This window comes from Nerophis lumbriciformis, linkage group LG06 (assembly GCF_033978685.3).
Source record: "Nerophis lumbriciformis linkage group LG06, RoL_Nlum_v2.1, whole genome shotgun sequence".
NCBI lineage: Eukaryota > Metazoa > Chordata > Actinopteri > Syngnathiformes > Syngnathidae > Nerophis > Nerophis lumbriciformis.
Genome location: NC_084553.2, coordinates 56,870,951 through 56,885,897, shown reverse-complemented (window position 1 = coordinate 56,885,897; position 14,947 = coordinate 56,870,951). Strand labels below are relative to the sequence as shown.

The window sequence follows — 14,947 nt, the reverse complement described above, 5'->3', positions numbered from 1 at the left end:
CTGTCATTTGTCCCAAATTACAAAAATGTCGTAATAATACACTATATTGAAATTATTTACCAATTAAAATGAGTCTTTGAAAACTGTCAGCCTAAAATGTATCAAATTAGTATCAATTAAATGATATATTATACAAATGTAATATGCACAGATGTATTTGAATTTGTAGAAAACTAAAAAGTGTGGATTTTTGCTGTAGCTCCCATCTAGTGGAAAAATAATTCCAACATACACATTTTTGATATCTTTGTTTAAAAGTCACTTTAATTCATTCAAGACTGCCAAAATTACTTGAAATTAAAAAAAACCAAATGTTCCTCCATAATCTTTTAAATTGAAATTTCAAATAAGCAGTTATTACAATATAAATTACCTTAATTAGTATAATAAAACGTACAGCCACTGCAGATTTACAAAATACAGCCAATTGTGTCGGCCATTGGCAACGGAGCGCGAATTTATCAATCGTTTATTGTGGGTATTACGGTAGTTTTAAGACGTGTCTCAAGAAACAACTTCATTATTTCTCTCTTGAGAACGAACAAACAAAACGTTTTACCTTGACTACACATTTATACGTTTACGATATTTCCACCAAGCTCCACGTTACTTCAGCTGGGGCGTATTTACAACATTTCCCCAGAAGATGTCGCTAATTGTACAGGCGTGACACTCCTTATCTAAAGGAATCCAGGAAGAATCAATAAAACCAACGAGGAAGAAGTACCTGCTCAAAACCATAGGCATCTTATAAGTAGACGCAGCATTAGCTGCCGTCACGCGAGAAATTCGGCCGCCATCTTGAAGTGGTGATGAGGATCCGGGGAGCAGCCTAAACTGACAGTTGACAGGGAGAAAACAAAGATGCCGGGCTGGTATTCAGCGTTTTCCTGCTCAAAATGAGCGGACTGTTGAAAATAGGAATCGGGGGATTACGTTTCACAAGTAAGATTTAACATTAACCTACTATTGGTTGTATTTTGTGAAAAGAATATTACCACCGAGTTGAGAAGGAGCAAAGATCTTCAAGATTTGTATGTGAAAATCACAAAAAAAACTTCTGGGGGAGGATGACCCCCCTACAGGGGTTTGGTTTACAAACTTTCAGCCCCACCTAAAACAAAATTCACCAGCCGCCACTGATTATGATGCGTTCTCATTTTAGGCAAAGTATAAGACAATACTTTCTTAACAGTATAATTGTAACCAGGAATAAGTCTTCAAGTAACCATATTCAAATAAACATTGTAAAACGGAATTTTGGTTTTATTCTGAATCCAGTGAAACAGATTGGTGGTTTTAGTTGATATAAAGACTTTCAGGTGTTTATGTTTATGTTTAAGTATTTGGCAGACACTTTTATCCAAAGCGACATACATAAAAATTACATATAAAACAGTCACATTTAAGGGAAGAATGTAATACAAAATATCAATACAAAGTGTCAAAACAGAATAAACTCTCTGCTGCTGCAACAACAGAGATACAGTCTACTCTATAAGATATATAGATATCTAATGTATTCATACATTGTTTATGTAGGATATACACATGTATATATAACCTAATCATATTGTTTCTTCAACTTAAAAATAGCTGACCGTTTTTTTCCCCTTCTCTGGGATTATATTCCCAGTTTTGATCTCAGACGTCTGGTCACATATAGCATATAAGAATATTCTATTACTTTTTAAGCAAACTATGAATAATAAAACACGCCAAAACATGTGTCCTTTATCATAGCTACACGTATGACAAAAAAAGGTGTGAAAATCAGTGGTATTCAGTGAGGTAAAATGAATTAAATGCGCTGACAGTTCATTGCTCCTGCCAAATGAATTGCACTGAGTGGAGCGGATCACCACTCCAAGATGGCGGCCCCGCGTCTCGTCAGCGCCAGTAGGCAGTAGCGCTCGATGCTGCGTCTACTTATAAGATGTCTATGTAATAAAGTACTACTTTATGTATAACATACTGTACATGTAATCCATCCATCCATCCATTGTTACTACTGCTTGTCCCTTTTGGGGTCGCGGGGGGTGCCAGCATTAAAAAAATTAATTGAACTACGTGTCACAAACAGATCGAAATAAATAACACATTAAATCACTGCACTAAAAATATCTGCTAATGGCTACATGTATTTATAATATGCAATATTTACATACGGGGCGGCATGGCGTAGTGGGTAGAGCAACCGTGCCAGAAACCTGAGGGTTGCAGGTTCGCTCTCCGCCTCGTACCATCCAAAAATCGCTGCCGTTGTGTCCTTGGGCGGGACACTTCACCCTTTTCCCCCGGTGCTACTCACACCGGTGAATTGATTGATGAATGGTGGTGGTCGGAGGGGCCGTTGGCGCAAATTGCAGCCACGCTTCCGTCAGTCTACCCCAGGGCAGCTGTGGCTATGAAAGTAGCTTACCACCACCAGGTGTGACTGAATGATGGGTTCTACATGTAAAGCGACTATGGGTACTTAGAAAAGCGCTATATAAATCTCAGTTATTATTATTATTATTATTATTACATACAAGCAAATAAATAATAATGATCAAACAATAAATATATTATATATGATGTATGATCAGTGTCAGAGCTTGGTCCGCATTGCCGGCAGTAAGTCGGACACGTTTCCAGTGAGGGTTGGACTCCGCCAAGGCTGCCCTTTGTCACCCATTCTGTTCATAACTTTTATGGACAGAATTTCTAGGCGCAGTCAAGGCGTTCAGGGGATCCGGTTTGGTGGCTGCAGGATTAGGTCTCTGCTTTTTGCAGATGATGTGGTCCTGATGGCTTCATCTGGCCAGGATCTTCAGCTCTCGCTGGATCGGTTTGCAGCCGAGTGTGAAGCGACTGGGATGAGAATCAGCACCTCCAAGTCCGAGTCCATGGTTCTCTCCCGGAAAAGGGTGGAGTGCCATCTCCGGGTTGGGGAGGAGACCCTGCCCCAAGTGGAGGAGTTCAAGTACCCCGGAGTCTTGTTCACGAGTGAGGGAAGAGTGGATCGTGAGATCGACAGGCGGATCGGTGCGGCGTCTTCAGTAATGCGGACGCTGTATCGATCCGTTGTGGTGAAGAAGGAGCTGAGCCGGAAGGCAAAGCTCTCAATTTACCGGTCGATCTACATTCCCATCCTCACCTATGGCCATGAGCTTTGGGTTATGACCGAAAGGACAAGATCACGGGTACAAGCGGCCGAAATGAGTTTCCTCCGCCGGGTGGCGGGGCTCTCCCTTAGAGATAGGGTGAGAAGCTCTGTCATCCGGGGGGGGCTCAAAGTAAAGCCGCTGCTCCTCCACATCGAGAGGAGCCAGATGAGGTGGTTCGGGCATCTGGTCAGGATGCCACCCGATCGCCTCCCTAGGGAAGTGTTTAGGGCACGTCTGACCGGTAGGAGGCCACGGGGAAGACCCAGGATACGTTGGGAAGACTATGTCTCCCGGCTGGCCTGGGAACGCCTCGGGATCCCCCGGGAAGAGCTGGACGAAGTGGCTGGGGAGAGGGAAGTCTGGGCTTGCCTGCTTAGGCTGCTGCCCCCGCGACCCGACCTCGGATAAGCGGAAGAAGATGGATGGATGGATGGACAATATATATATATATATATATATATATATATATATATATGTAGCAAAGTGTAAAGCCATAGGCTCACATAAATTCCGTAAATAATCCAAATTTGGAGTACAGCATCATAGTTTTCACAGCTTTTTGGTTGAGGTAGAAAGCGTTTTAAAATAAAGTTCTACATTTTTTTTTAAAGGCACAAATACAAGTTGGGTATTGAGAAAATTACATTTATGAATATAAAACTTAGCCAATAGTATTATGAGGTTGCAAAGGTAAAATTCCTTTTAATTATTATTATTATTTTATATTTTACGTTAATGGCTACTTTTTTATTTTTATTTTATTTTATAAACCTTTATTTATAAACTGCAACATTTACAAACAATCGAGGAATAATAATCAAAATAAGTACAAAAACAGTATGTTAATGACTACATATGTTTGTTTAGCGAGCGGGCATGAACGTCATCTGTACTGGCGGCTGCTTCCTCACCCATGCGCAGGGTGGCGCTGTTAACTCCTTCACTGCAGTGTCGCGTTGATTCGCCGTATTCATAAACAGTAGAAGAAGAACAGCTTCGTCTCAACAAGAAAATGAAAAATGTCGATCGTCTTCGTGCCTAAAAGACTTCGCGGCAAGGCTAAAATCAACCAAGAAACTATTCAAAGGGTATGTCACAACAGCAACGGAGCTTAATAAGTCATTGATATTCAATTGTAATACATTTATTCATCGTCGTGTTTACCGCACTACACGTGACAAGTTATGCTAACAGCGGTACCAAGCTAACTATGACTTTGCTATTAAATGTGGAACCGTTAAATTTGCTTATAAGTTGTTTTTTTTGTAGCTTTTAGACGAAAACGACCAATTAATAAGATGCATCGCCGACTACATGAAGAAGGGGCGAGCTGTGGAGTGTGTCAAGTGAGTTTTTAAATAGCCTTGTTAGCTTCTGTTGCTTACGCTATTTATTTTTAGTATTTTTTTTATTTTTTATTGAACAAACATACACTTATAATTCACACACAAGTCAAGGCACTTTCAACATCAAGGAAAGAAAACAAAGGCAAATATAGAGAGTAATAATATTAAGAAATATAAAAACAGACAAAAAGGGCTACCTAAATCACTTTAAATGATTTTAACAAGGATATCAATGTAAGTGCTTTTGTACTCTTAATCATTTTACAATATTTGATTGATAATTGTAAACCATTAACCCAATTAGGAAATGTAGGCCTTACTTTCATAAATCGACATTTATGTCAAATTTTTTTTGCCTGGAGCATAATGTTGACAAAACATTTCTATGTTAGACTTAGACAAACTTTAATGATCCACAAGGGAAATTGTTCAACACAGTAGCTCAGTTACAATGATGGAAAGTGTAAGGTTGGAAAGGACAATGCAGGTATAAATAGACTAAATATAGTGATATAAAATATAACGTACAGTATATACGAATATATAAATGTGTACAGTATATTATACATACATATATATTATATTATGTCTATAACATATATACAATATATAACATTACAATGTACAATACATATTACAGTATATGTCTGGTTCTCAACCTTTTTTCAGTGTTGTACCCCCTGTGAAAATGTTTTTAAATCAAGTACCCCCTAATCAGAGCAAAGCATTTTTGGTTGAAAAAAAAGAGATAAAGAAGTCAAATACAGCACTATGTCATCAGTTTCTCATTTATTAAATTGTATAACAGTGCAAAATATTGCTCATTTGTAGTGGTCTTTCTTGAACTATTTGGAAAAAAAGAGATAAAAATTAACTAAAAACTTGTTGAAAAATAAACAAGTGATTCAATTATAAATAAAGATTTCTACACATAGAAGTAATCATCAACATAAAGTGCCCTCTTTGGGGATTGTAATAGAGATCCATCTGGATTCATGAACTTAATTCTAAACATTTCTTCACAAAAAAATAAATCTTTAACATCAATATTTATGGAACATGTCCACAAAAAATCTAGCTGTCAACACTGAATATTGCATTGTTGCAATTCTTTTCACAGTTCTTTTTTTTTACAGACATTTTAGTGAGAAACCTGAGCTTGTGCTTCACTGAGTTTATGAACTTACATTCATATTTTGTGGAAGTATTATTCAATAAATATATTTATAAAGGATTTTTGAATTGTTGCTATTTTTAGAATATTTAAAAAAAATCTCACGTACCCCTTGGCATACCTTCAAGTACCCCCAGGGGTACGCGTACGCCCATTTGAGAACCACTGGTATATGTAACAGCAGCAGCATAAAATAGAGAGTAGATCCAGCAGAAAATAGACATTAAAAACAAAGAAGTAGCTGACATGTCAGGTGTCAGGTAATAGGCAGATATCATCTATTGCTGTATGGCGAGTGATTGTACAGCTGGATGGAGTGTGGAATGAAGGAGTTCTTGAATCGCACAGTGCGGGAAGGAAGATGAAGGAGCCTGTTGGAGTGTGAACTGTCGTTCGACTTAGTCGTTTATAAAAATAACACATTTGATCTATTCTATAGTGCAGTGTTTTTCAACCTTTTCTGAGCCAAGTCACTTTTTCAATAGAAAGAATTTTGAGGCACACCACCAGCAGAAAGCATTAAAAATTTAAACTCGGCAGCCGATATTTACAATAAAAAGTCGTAGCAATTGTTGGATATGAATTCAAACCATAACCAAGCATGCTTCACTATAGCTCTTGTCTCAAAGTAGGTGTACTGTCACGACCTGTCACATCACGTCGTGACTTAATTGGAGTTTTTTTTTTGCAGTTTTCCTGTGTGTAGTGTTTTAGTTCTTGTCTTGCGCTCCTATTTTGTTGTCATGTACGGATGTACTTTGTGGACGCCGTCTGCTCCACACGCTGTAAGTCTTTGCTGTCGTCCAGCATTCTGTTTTTGTTTACTTTGCAGCCAGTTCAGTTTTAGCTTCGTTTAGCATAGCCACCCCTAAGCTTCAATGCCTTTTGTTTATTTTTGGTTTAAGCATTAGATTTTTTTTTTTTACCTGCACACGGCCTCCCGCTGTCGTCTGCATATTGTGATCACCACAAACCATGTTCCCAACATCTACAAAGCAAATAGCTACCTACTGATATTGAAGAGTATTACCGGTACACGGTTAGTCTGCCGAGCTCTAGACAGTACAGACACTCAAGAACGGCACATTTGCGAATTATAATTACTGGTTTGCAAAAAATATTTTTAACCCAATTAGGTGAAATTTCATAATCTCCCACAGCACACCAGACTGTGGTACACTAGTGTGCCGCAGCACAGTGGTTGAAAAACACTGTTCTTTTGTATCTCTCCCCACACTTACCTCCATGTGTCTTGTTTTTATATCTCTCCCCAACAGATATCAACAATTCCTGCATCGGAATATTGTTTACTTGGCAACCATTGCTGATGCAAGCCCTGTTGTTGACAACACGTCACAGTCTTCAAGTGGGTCCTCAACACTTTTACTCATTTTCCTTTCATGCGTTTTTTGTTATAATTATTTTTTGTCTGTTTAACAGCGTGATCGAACTTCAGCCTTTTGGGGAAGCTTCTTCTATTTATGCCATCATTTTACATTTTTCTTCATTCCAACAGTATTCTGTATTAATATATAATCAGGACCACACAAAATGCTTAGACCAGAATCAAAGAGAAATATTACAAATGTTATTTTAATGGCTCAATACTATGATAAAAAGTTGCAGTAATTGTGTCCAACTCTAGAACAAAATAATAGTTTCAATATTTTTTTTATTTTACTGGAAAGAAGTGGAAATGATTAGTTTGTAACAATACAAGGAAGTTGTGACACCATGAAAATGGAAAAAAAAACAAGTAACATTACAAAAATAATTAAATTTTGTGGACATTTTTGCAGTTGTACGGAAATACTTGAAGATTAAATCATTACTAGAAAAATTGCATTTATCAATGTTTATTTATTGTAGTCAGTTTAGGATCCATTTGTTTCACATGGAATAAAAACTTCCTTTGTAATATTTAATGGTTTTGTCATAGTATTTTTAAAATCTGATTTTTGTTGTAATGAGAAAAAATGTAACCTTTTTAAAACAAATATTTGAATAATATAGTATGTTGTTTTACTTACACTCAAAAATAAAAATGGAAATAAAAAGTTACACAAATGAGGTCAACATATTTTGCCATGTGTTGCTCCTATCTAACCTTCAGAAAAATATTTTTGTAGACAGACAAACTTTGATCCACAAGGGAATTGTTCCACACAGCAGCTCCGTTACAAGGGATAATGAAGGTATAAAGTAGACAAAAAATGTACCATAGTAGCAATATAAAATATAACATTTACATATTACATATATAATATATACTGATATTTGTATATAATACGATAACATTGTGAAGCATTTATGTGATGTCTCTTAATGCTCTTTCTTTCCACAAACGTTTTAATATTCCGGCTTATTTTAGTGTAATTATATTAGTTTCTAATAAAATCACATCACGTTTTTTTAAAACAAAAAAATAAAGCGTCGTTTTTGCAATGTCACCCTTTTTTTGTATAAAAACTACATTTTATTTACATTTAAAAAAAAGTGTTTCCTCATACAAACCTCATTGTGTAATTATTTAAAGAAAAGAAAAAAAGACTATTCTTGGAACATTTGTCTTAATATTAAAAAAAAAAAAGTATATAAAAAAATCTTTTTAAGATAGCTCTTCATGGTTGTAGAACTACTCACCCCCAAATCCTCCACACGACACCTCCGCTCCGGACAGCCTAACCGCCGAGGACAAAGCTACGAACTATGGGAGACCGGGCTTTCTGCTCCGCCGCTCCCAGTCTGTGGAATGCTCTCCCTGACCACCTGAGGATGCTTTTAAAAAGGCTTAAAAACCCTTCTTTTTTAAAAAAAAAAGCCTTTTTATAGATATATGCATACTAGTTCTAGTTTTTATTTATTTTCTTTTTCTTTCAATGCACTTTGAGGGTGTTTGCTCAATGTAAAGTGCTTTTTACAAATAACATCTATTATTATTATTGTATTAACATTTTGCATGTGATATATTTTTGGTAATTTTATCTTCCAAAAATGTACCTGTAAATACAAAAAATATTTTCAATTCCTTTTTTTCCATTCACAAGTGAAAGCAGAGCACCACAAACAAGTTCACGTAAAAAAAAAAATGAGAAGACATTTTCAAATTGCTAGTATTTTTTATTCTTTTTTTGCATTGCTGGTACACTTGGGAGATTTTATGAGTTGCCAGCTCCAAAGAACAATAAGCAACATAAGCCAAGCAGCCCCCCTTCACGTCATCTTGGTTATTTCTGGACTGGATTCAATCCTTTGTGTAGAAGCCTCTAGTAAGTAAACCATTTGACACGGCTGAGAAAAAGCTAACGGTTACAGTCTGTCATTGGATGTCTTCATAGAAAAAGAAAAAAAAAAGCTAAGGGAGAGAACACATAACCCCAAAATATTGAGAAAAGAAAAAGCAACACTAAATATTTATATATATATGATTGTGCAAAGCACATTCACTATAAAAAGATATATATTTATATGTATATATACAGCAAACTGTAAACATTTTTAAGTATGTTAGTTTTTCTGAAAACATGGTGTCATTATCATAAATACAGGCAACATTGGCATCTGCAAACATCCACAAAACAAACCAAAAAAAAAAAAAGAACATTCCGGGCGTTAAATGGCGCCCACAGAAAGCAAAGAAAGAAAGGTGTGGAGGGAGGAGGCCACGCCCTCCTTGTTACGGTTTTCTTTTTTTGGTAAAGATGGAGGACAAAATGTGCTTCTTTTTTCACATCAGCGGGAAAATAGCCTTTTTTTCTCTTTCCTAACATACAGTCATGGTAACTAGAAAAATAAGATTAATACTGTCAACACTTGGACCAGAAAAACAACGTCACTCGTGAAGAAGAAGAAAAAATATGCGCTAATTTGGTGGTGTAATAAAAACCTCCTCCTCCTCCTCAGCACCATTCATCTCCTGCTTTGGTTGCAAAGAACGCCCGTGGACAAGTGCTAGCAATACCAACATGGCACGTGTAGTAGTAATAGTAGTAGTAGTGTATGTTAACGTGTGCTGAGCCTGCTCAAAGCCTCTTGGTAAAAACTCCTCAATCCAACATGTCAACATGCCAGCTGTACGTTTGGCAGTTACAGCTCCTTTAGACACAGTTTGGGTCTGTTTTTTCTTGTCTTTCAAGCGGTCTCCAGCTCTTGCCTGAAGGGGGCGCCACTACCCGCCTCTGACAGAGAAACCAACACTATGGCCGCCGCATGTTTTTATCGCATTCGTAATGATAGTAGTACATTTTCTGGGGAGGGGGGACACGGGGGTCACTTTACGATGTAGGGAGTAGTAAGAGGGCCACACTGAAAAAAATATCGTAATGTTTGTGAAATAATTTTGTTTTGTCGGAATTTTGCAAACAGTGTCGGGACTATTTTCAACACGTAATCATTTGTAACGTGTGTGTCGACAAGGTCCGATTTTTAGTCGTTAAATCACACAAAAAAAGTAAATATTCCAGATCAACATTAACACTTTTTATGAGTATGAAAGTCGGAAACGTTCGGAAGTCTGAGAACACGCGTCAAAATGTCACAGGAAGAGTCGTCATTTTACAGTTAAGTTACAAGAGAAAGTATTTTTACAATAACAAGTCTCATAATGTTCAAGATCAACGTTAACAATACCACTTTTTTGTACTGGTATAAGAGTCGTAAATGTTCGGAAGTCGGAAAATGTAGGTCAATATGTCACAGGAAGAGTCGTAATATTACAGTCGCTTGGTTACATGAAAAAAGTATTACGACAAAAAGATCAATGTTGACATTACCACTTTTCTTATTACCGTAGTATAATAGTCATAAATGTTCAGAAATGGGAAAATGTCGGTCAAAATGTCAATTTTACAGTCAAATTTAAAGAAAAAAGTATGTTTACAAAAACAAGTCATAATATTCAAGATCAACGTTAACATTTCCACTTTATTTTTACTAGTATAAGAGTCGTAAATGTTCGGAAGTCGGAAAACGTAGGTCAAAATGTCACAGAAGAGTCGTGATTTGACTGTTAAGTTAGAAGAAAAAAATATTTGTAGAAATACAAGTCTCATAATATTCAAGATCAACGTTAACATTTCCACTTCTTTATTACTAGTAAAAGAGTAGTAAATGTTCGGAAGTCGGAAAATGTAAGTCAATATATCACAGGAAGAATCAGAATTTTACAGTCAAGTTACGAGAATTATTTTTTTTTTTAACAAAAAGAATCTCATAATATTCAAGATCAACGTTAATACCACTTTTTTTTTTTTTTTTTACTAGTGTAAGAGTCGCAAATGTTCGGAAGTCGGAAAATACCAAAATGTCACAGGAAGAGTCGTAATTTTACAGTCAAGTTACAAGAAAAAAGTATTACTACAAATAAATTCATAACATTCAAGATTAACATTACCACTTTTTTACTAGTATAAAAGTCGTAAACCCTTCGGAAGTCAAAATGTCCCAGGAAGAGTCGTAATGTCACAGTTGTTAAGCTACAAGAAAAAGTATTTTTACAAAAAAAAATGTCTGATAATATTCAAGATCAACATTAACACTTTTTTTTTTTTAACTACTATATATAAAAGTGTTCTGAAGTCGGAAAATTTAAGTCAAAATGTCACAGGAAGAATTGTTATTTCAAAGTTGTTAAGTTACAAGAAAAAAGTATTTTTACAAAAAAGTAATATTCAAGTTCAACATTAACACTATTTTTGTTACTTTAATGGTCGCAAGCATTTCGAGTCGTAACAAAGGGGACAAAAAAGTATTACCAGATTATTGCAATACATTTTTAGCTTTCCAAAAAAGTGTTGTAGTAATACAATACAAGAATAACGTCGCACAATTGCAAGAATTTAGGTCGTTTTAAGATTATATAAAGTTGTGATATTACGAGAGTGAAGTCATAACGTTAAAAGATGCATTTTCCCCCCCAGGAAAAAGTAATTTTCAGTTTTATGACAAAAGTGTCATAATATAATGCGATTAACGTTAACATTACTACTTATTTACTAGAATAAAAGGCGTAACCGTTCGGAAGTCGAAAAATAAGTAAAAAATGTCACAGGAATAGTTGAAACAAAAACAGACAAAAAATTTAAAAAAGATTAATTGCAATAATTGTTTTAATTTGTTTTTACAAAAGTGTCGTAGTATTACGAGAATAAAGCCATCAAATCCCGACAATTTAAGTTGTATTATTAAGAATTATAAAGCTTATGTAAGATTTTTTTAAAGTAAAAGTTGTAATGTTACCAAAAGACACTTTTTTCAAGAGAAAAAGTAATGAAAATGTTTTACGATAAAAGTATATACGTTAACATTACTACTTATTTACCTAGAATAAAAGTTGTGAAATAAGTCAATATGTCTGAGTAACAGTCGTAATATTACGAGACAAAAAAAGTTGTAAAGACACCAAGAAAGACTTTTTCAGGGGAAATAAAAAAGCCCTGATTATCGCAAGAATCAAGTCGCAAAATCATGAGAATTAGGTCGTAATGTTTTTTACGAGAAAAAAAATGTAATAAAGTCGTAATTCTACTGCCTGATTCCTTTCATTACTTTACTAGGAAAAAAAAGTTTTATTTTTTCAAGAAAAGTGTCGTAATATTACGAGAACAAGAACATAAAAGTTGCCAATGTTAAGTCGAAAGTTAGAACATTTTACAAAACAGTCTCAAATGTTACAATAATAAATTTGTAATTTTATTAAAAATAAGTTGTGTGTTTCTCCAAGTTATGATCAAATCAGGTCATTTTTACGACAAGTTTTCTGTCACAGGTATTTTTGCCCCCCTTGACAATAAAGTGTCGTAATATTACAGGAATTAAGTCGCACTATTATGATAATAAAGTGGTAATATTATGGGGAAAATGTAAGAAGAATATATAAAGTCCTAATTTCACAGCCAGATTTCCTTTAATAAAGTCAGAATATTGCTAGGGTAAAGTTTGAACATTGTCAGAATGATTTTTTATTTTAATGAAAAGTGTCTAAAAACATTACCACATCTGACTTACTCAAGAAAAAAATAGTATTAAAAGAATAGATTTGTACTTCATTGTGTGTGACTATAATGTGTATACAGAAGGTATGTACATGTGAAAGTCGTGTATAAACTGTAAATGTAAATATTTGTTCAAGAAAGCTGTAAAATGACTGAAGTCAGATTTTATTCAAGAAAAATGATGAGAAATGCTGTATTTTTAAATATTTCTAATTGAGTCTTACATTTTTAAAAGAAAACAGTTGTCATATTTGTATGAAAAACAAGAATAAGTTCTCCCCAGAATAGTGATAATATTCTCAGAATAAAGTAGTGATTATTCAAAAAGATCCAGAATGAGGTCATACGCTTTCCCAGGGGGAAAAAGTCATCAAATATATATATTTTTTTAACATGTCATATGAGAATTGAAGGGAAAAAAATGGTGATGTTATTTATGAGAATAAATGTTATTTAAAAAAAGTTGTAATAATCTGAGAGTAAAGTGTTATAATTTTTCGGGGGGGAAAATATCACAGTATAAATAAAAGTCATATTTTTAAAAGAATAACAGTTGTGATATTTAGAGAATGTTTGTATTTTTCCCAGAAAAAAGTTTTCTGTATTTCAAGAACACAGCCTTTTTTTTCCTGACATAATAAATGATTGTCTTGAAAATAGTTGTATTTTTTTTTCTTGGGGAAAATAAAAGTTTTTCTGGAATATTATGAGTTGTTAATAGTATTGTGAAAGTTTCAATCCGACTGATTGTTGTACTGTAGTAGTAGTTAGTCAGTGTGGCCCTCCTAGTGGTGTGTGTGTGTGTAGTGTACCTGTCAGTACTGGTGCAGGAAGGAGGGCCTGTGCTCGTGTTTTAAGGGGAACGACTTGAAGCCTTTACTCATGGCTTTCAGTTGTTGTTGTTGTTGTTGTGTCTGCTGCTGCTGCTGCTGAGTGAAGGGGAAAGGCGAGGAGATGGCGGCCGAGGGCGGGCACTCGCTGGCCGCCGACCACACGGGCGACTGGAGCATCTGCATGGAGTCGCTCCACTGCGACGACGGCGGCGGGAGGTTCATCTGGTACAAGGAAGAGCTGGGATTGGCCGACGCAGTCAAGCCACTGTGGGCTGAGTGCTGCCACGGCGCTTTGGGAGGCCATGTTTTTGTCTTGCTGTCCTGTGAACGCAACACAAATCACTCATTAACTTTTTTTTAATTTTTACTTATTTTTATGCTGGTGTCATTATTAGGTATGTTCATTAGCATGCATTAAAACGTTTTATTAAAAATAAAGTAGGATTTTTATTTGGGGGGCGGATCGCAAAATGACAGTCATAAAGTTTAAGATGTAGTTTTTTTTGAAGATATAAAAAATTAATTTTAAAAAAAGGTTTAGTTTTTTTTTCTGGGAAAAAAAGTCTTATACAAAGACAATTAAATTGTTCTTTAACTATGAGAGTGTCATTTTACTATGGCTATGAAGTCAAGTTTTCCCCGAAAAACAAATATAAGGCGATTATGTTTCCAATTAAAATATATATATACATATTAAATGGGTAAAAAGTGGACTTTAAAATGAATATTACATGAATCAAGTAGATCCAAAGTATAATATATATACATATAAATACACATATATATATATACACATACAGTGGGGCAAAAAAGTATTTAGTCAGCCACCGATTGTGCAAGTTCTCCCACTTAAAATGATGACAGAGGTCTGTAATTTTCATCATAGGTACACTTCAACTGTGAGAGACAGAATGTGAAAAAAAAATCCAGGAATTCACATTGTAGGATTTTTAAAGAATTTATTTGTAAATTATGGTGTAAAATAAGTATTTGGTCAATAACAAAAATTCAACTCAATACTTTGTAATATAACCTTTGTTGGCAATAACAGAGGTCAAACGATTACTATAGGTCTTTACCAGGTTTGCACACACAGTAGCTGGTATTTTGGCCCATTCCTCCATGCAGATCTTCTCGAGAGCAGTGATGTTTTGGGGCTGTCGCCCAGCAACACGGACTTTCAACTCCCTCCACAGATTTTCTGTGGGGTTGAGGTCTGGAGACTGGCTAGGCCACTCCAGGACTTTCAAATGCTTCTTACGGAGCCACTCCTTCGTTGCCCGGGCGGTGTGTTTGGGATCATTGTCATGCTGGAAGACCCAGCCACGTTTCATCTTCAAAGCTCTCACTGATGGAAGGAGGTTTTGGCTCAAAATCTCACGATACATGGCCCCATTCATTCTTTCCTTAACACGGATCAGTCGGCCTGTCCCCTTAGCAGAAAAACAGCCCC

The 14,947-nt window shown here is 35.5% G+C and overlaps 2 protein-coding genes across 2 annotated transcripts in view; one reads left to right on the top strand and one right to left on the bottom strand.

Annotated features, from left to right (window-relative positions):
* The first annotated feature begins 4,101 nt into the window (after positions 1–4,101).
* Positions 4,102–7,685, top strand: ss18l2 (ss18, like 2). Its single transcript, XM_061963562.2, has 4 exons — positions 4,102–4,237; positions 4,419–4,495; positions 6,947–7,035; positions 7,110–7,685. The coding sequence occupies exons 1-4, from the start codon at positions 4,169–4,171 to the stop codon at positions 7,112–7,114; spliced, it is 240 nt and encodes a 79-aa protein (XP_061819546.1). The 5' UTR covers positions 4,102–4,168; the 3' UTR covers positions 7,115–7,685.
* A 1,083-nt stretch (positions 7,686–8,768) lies between these two features.
* The window catches only part of garre1 (granule associated Rac and RHOG effector 1), a 64,991-nt gene continuing 58,812 nt past the window's right edge, over positions 8,769–14,947 (bottom strand). The window contains exon 14 of the mRNA XM_061964570.2: positions 8,769–13,815. Within this exon, the coding sequence (XP_061820554.2) occupies positions 13,477–13,815 (339 nt within the window). The 3' untranslated portion in view covers positions 8,769–13,476. The remainder of the gene's footprint in view (positions 13,816–14,947) is intronic.

Excerpts from the sequence above, each read along its gene's own strand:
- ss18l2 (XM_061963562.2), top strand. The coding sequence starts at position 4,169 with ATGTCGATCGTCTTCGTGCCTAAAAGACTTCGCGGCAAGGCTAAAATC. Across the intron at positions 4,238-4,418 it reads ACCAAGAAACTATTCAAAGG|CTTTTAGACGAAAACGACCA; the intron begins GTATGTCACAAC and ends TTTTTTTTGTAG. Across the intron at positions 4,496-6,946 it reads CGAGCTGTGGAGTGTGTCAA|ATATCAACAATTCCTGCATC; the intron begins GTGAGTTTTTAA and ends TCTCCCCAACAG.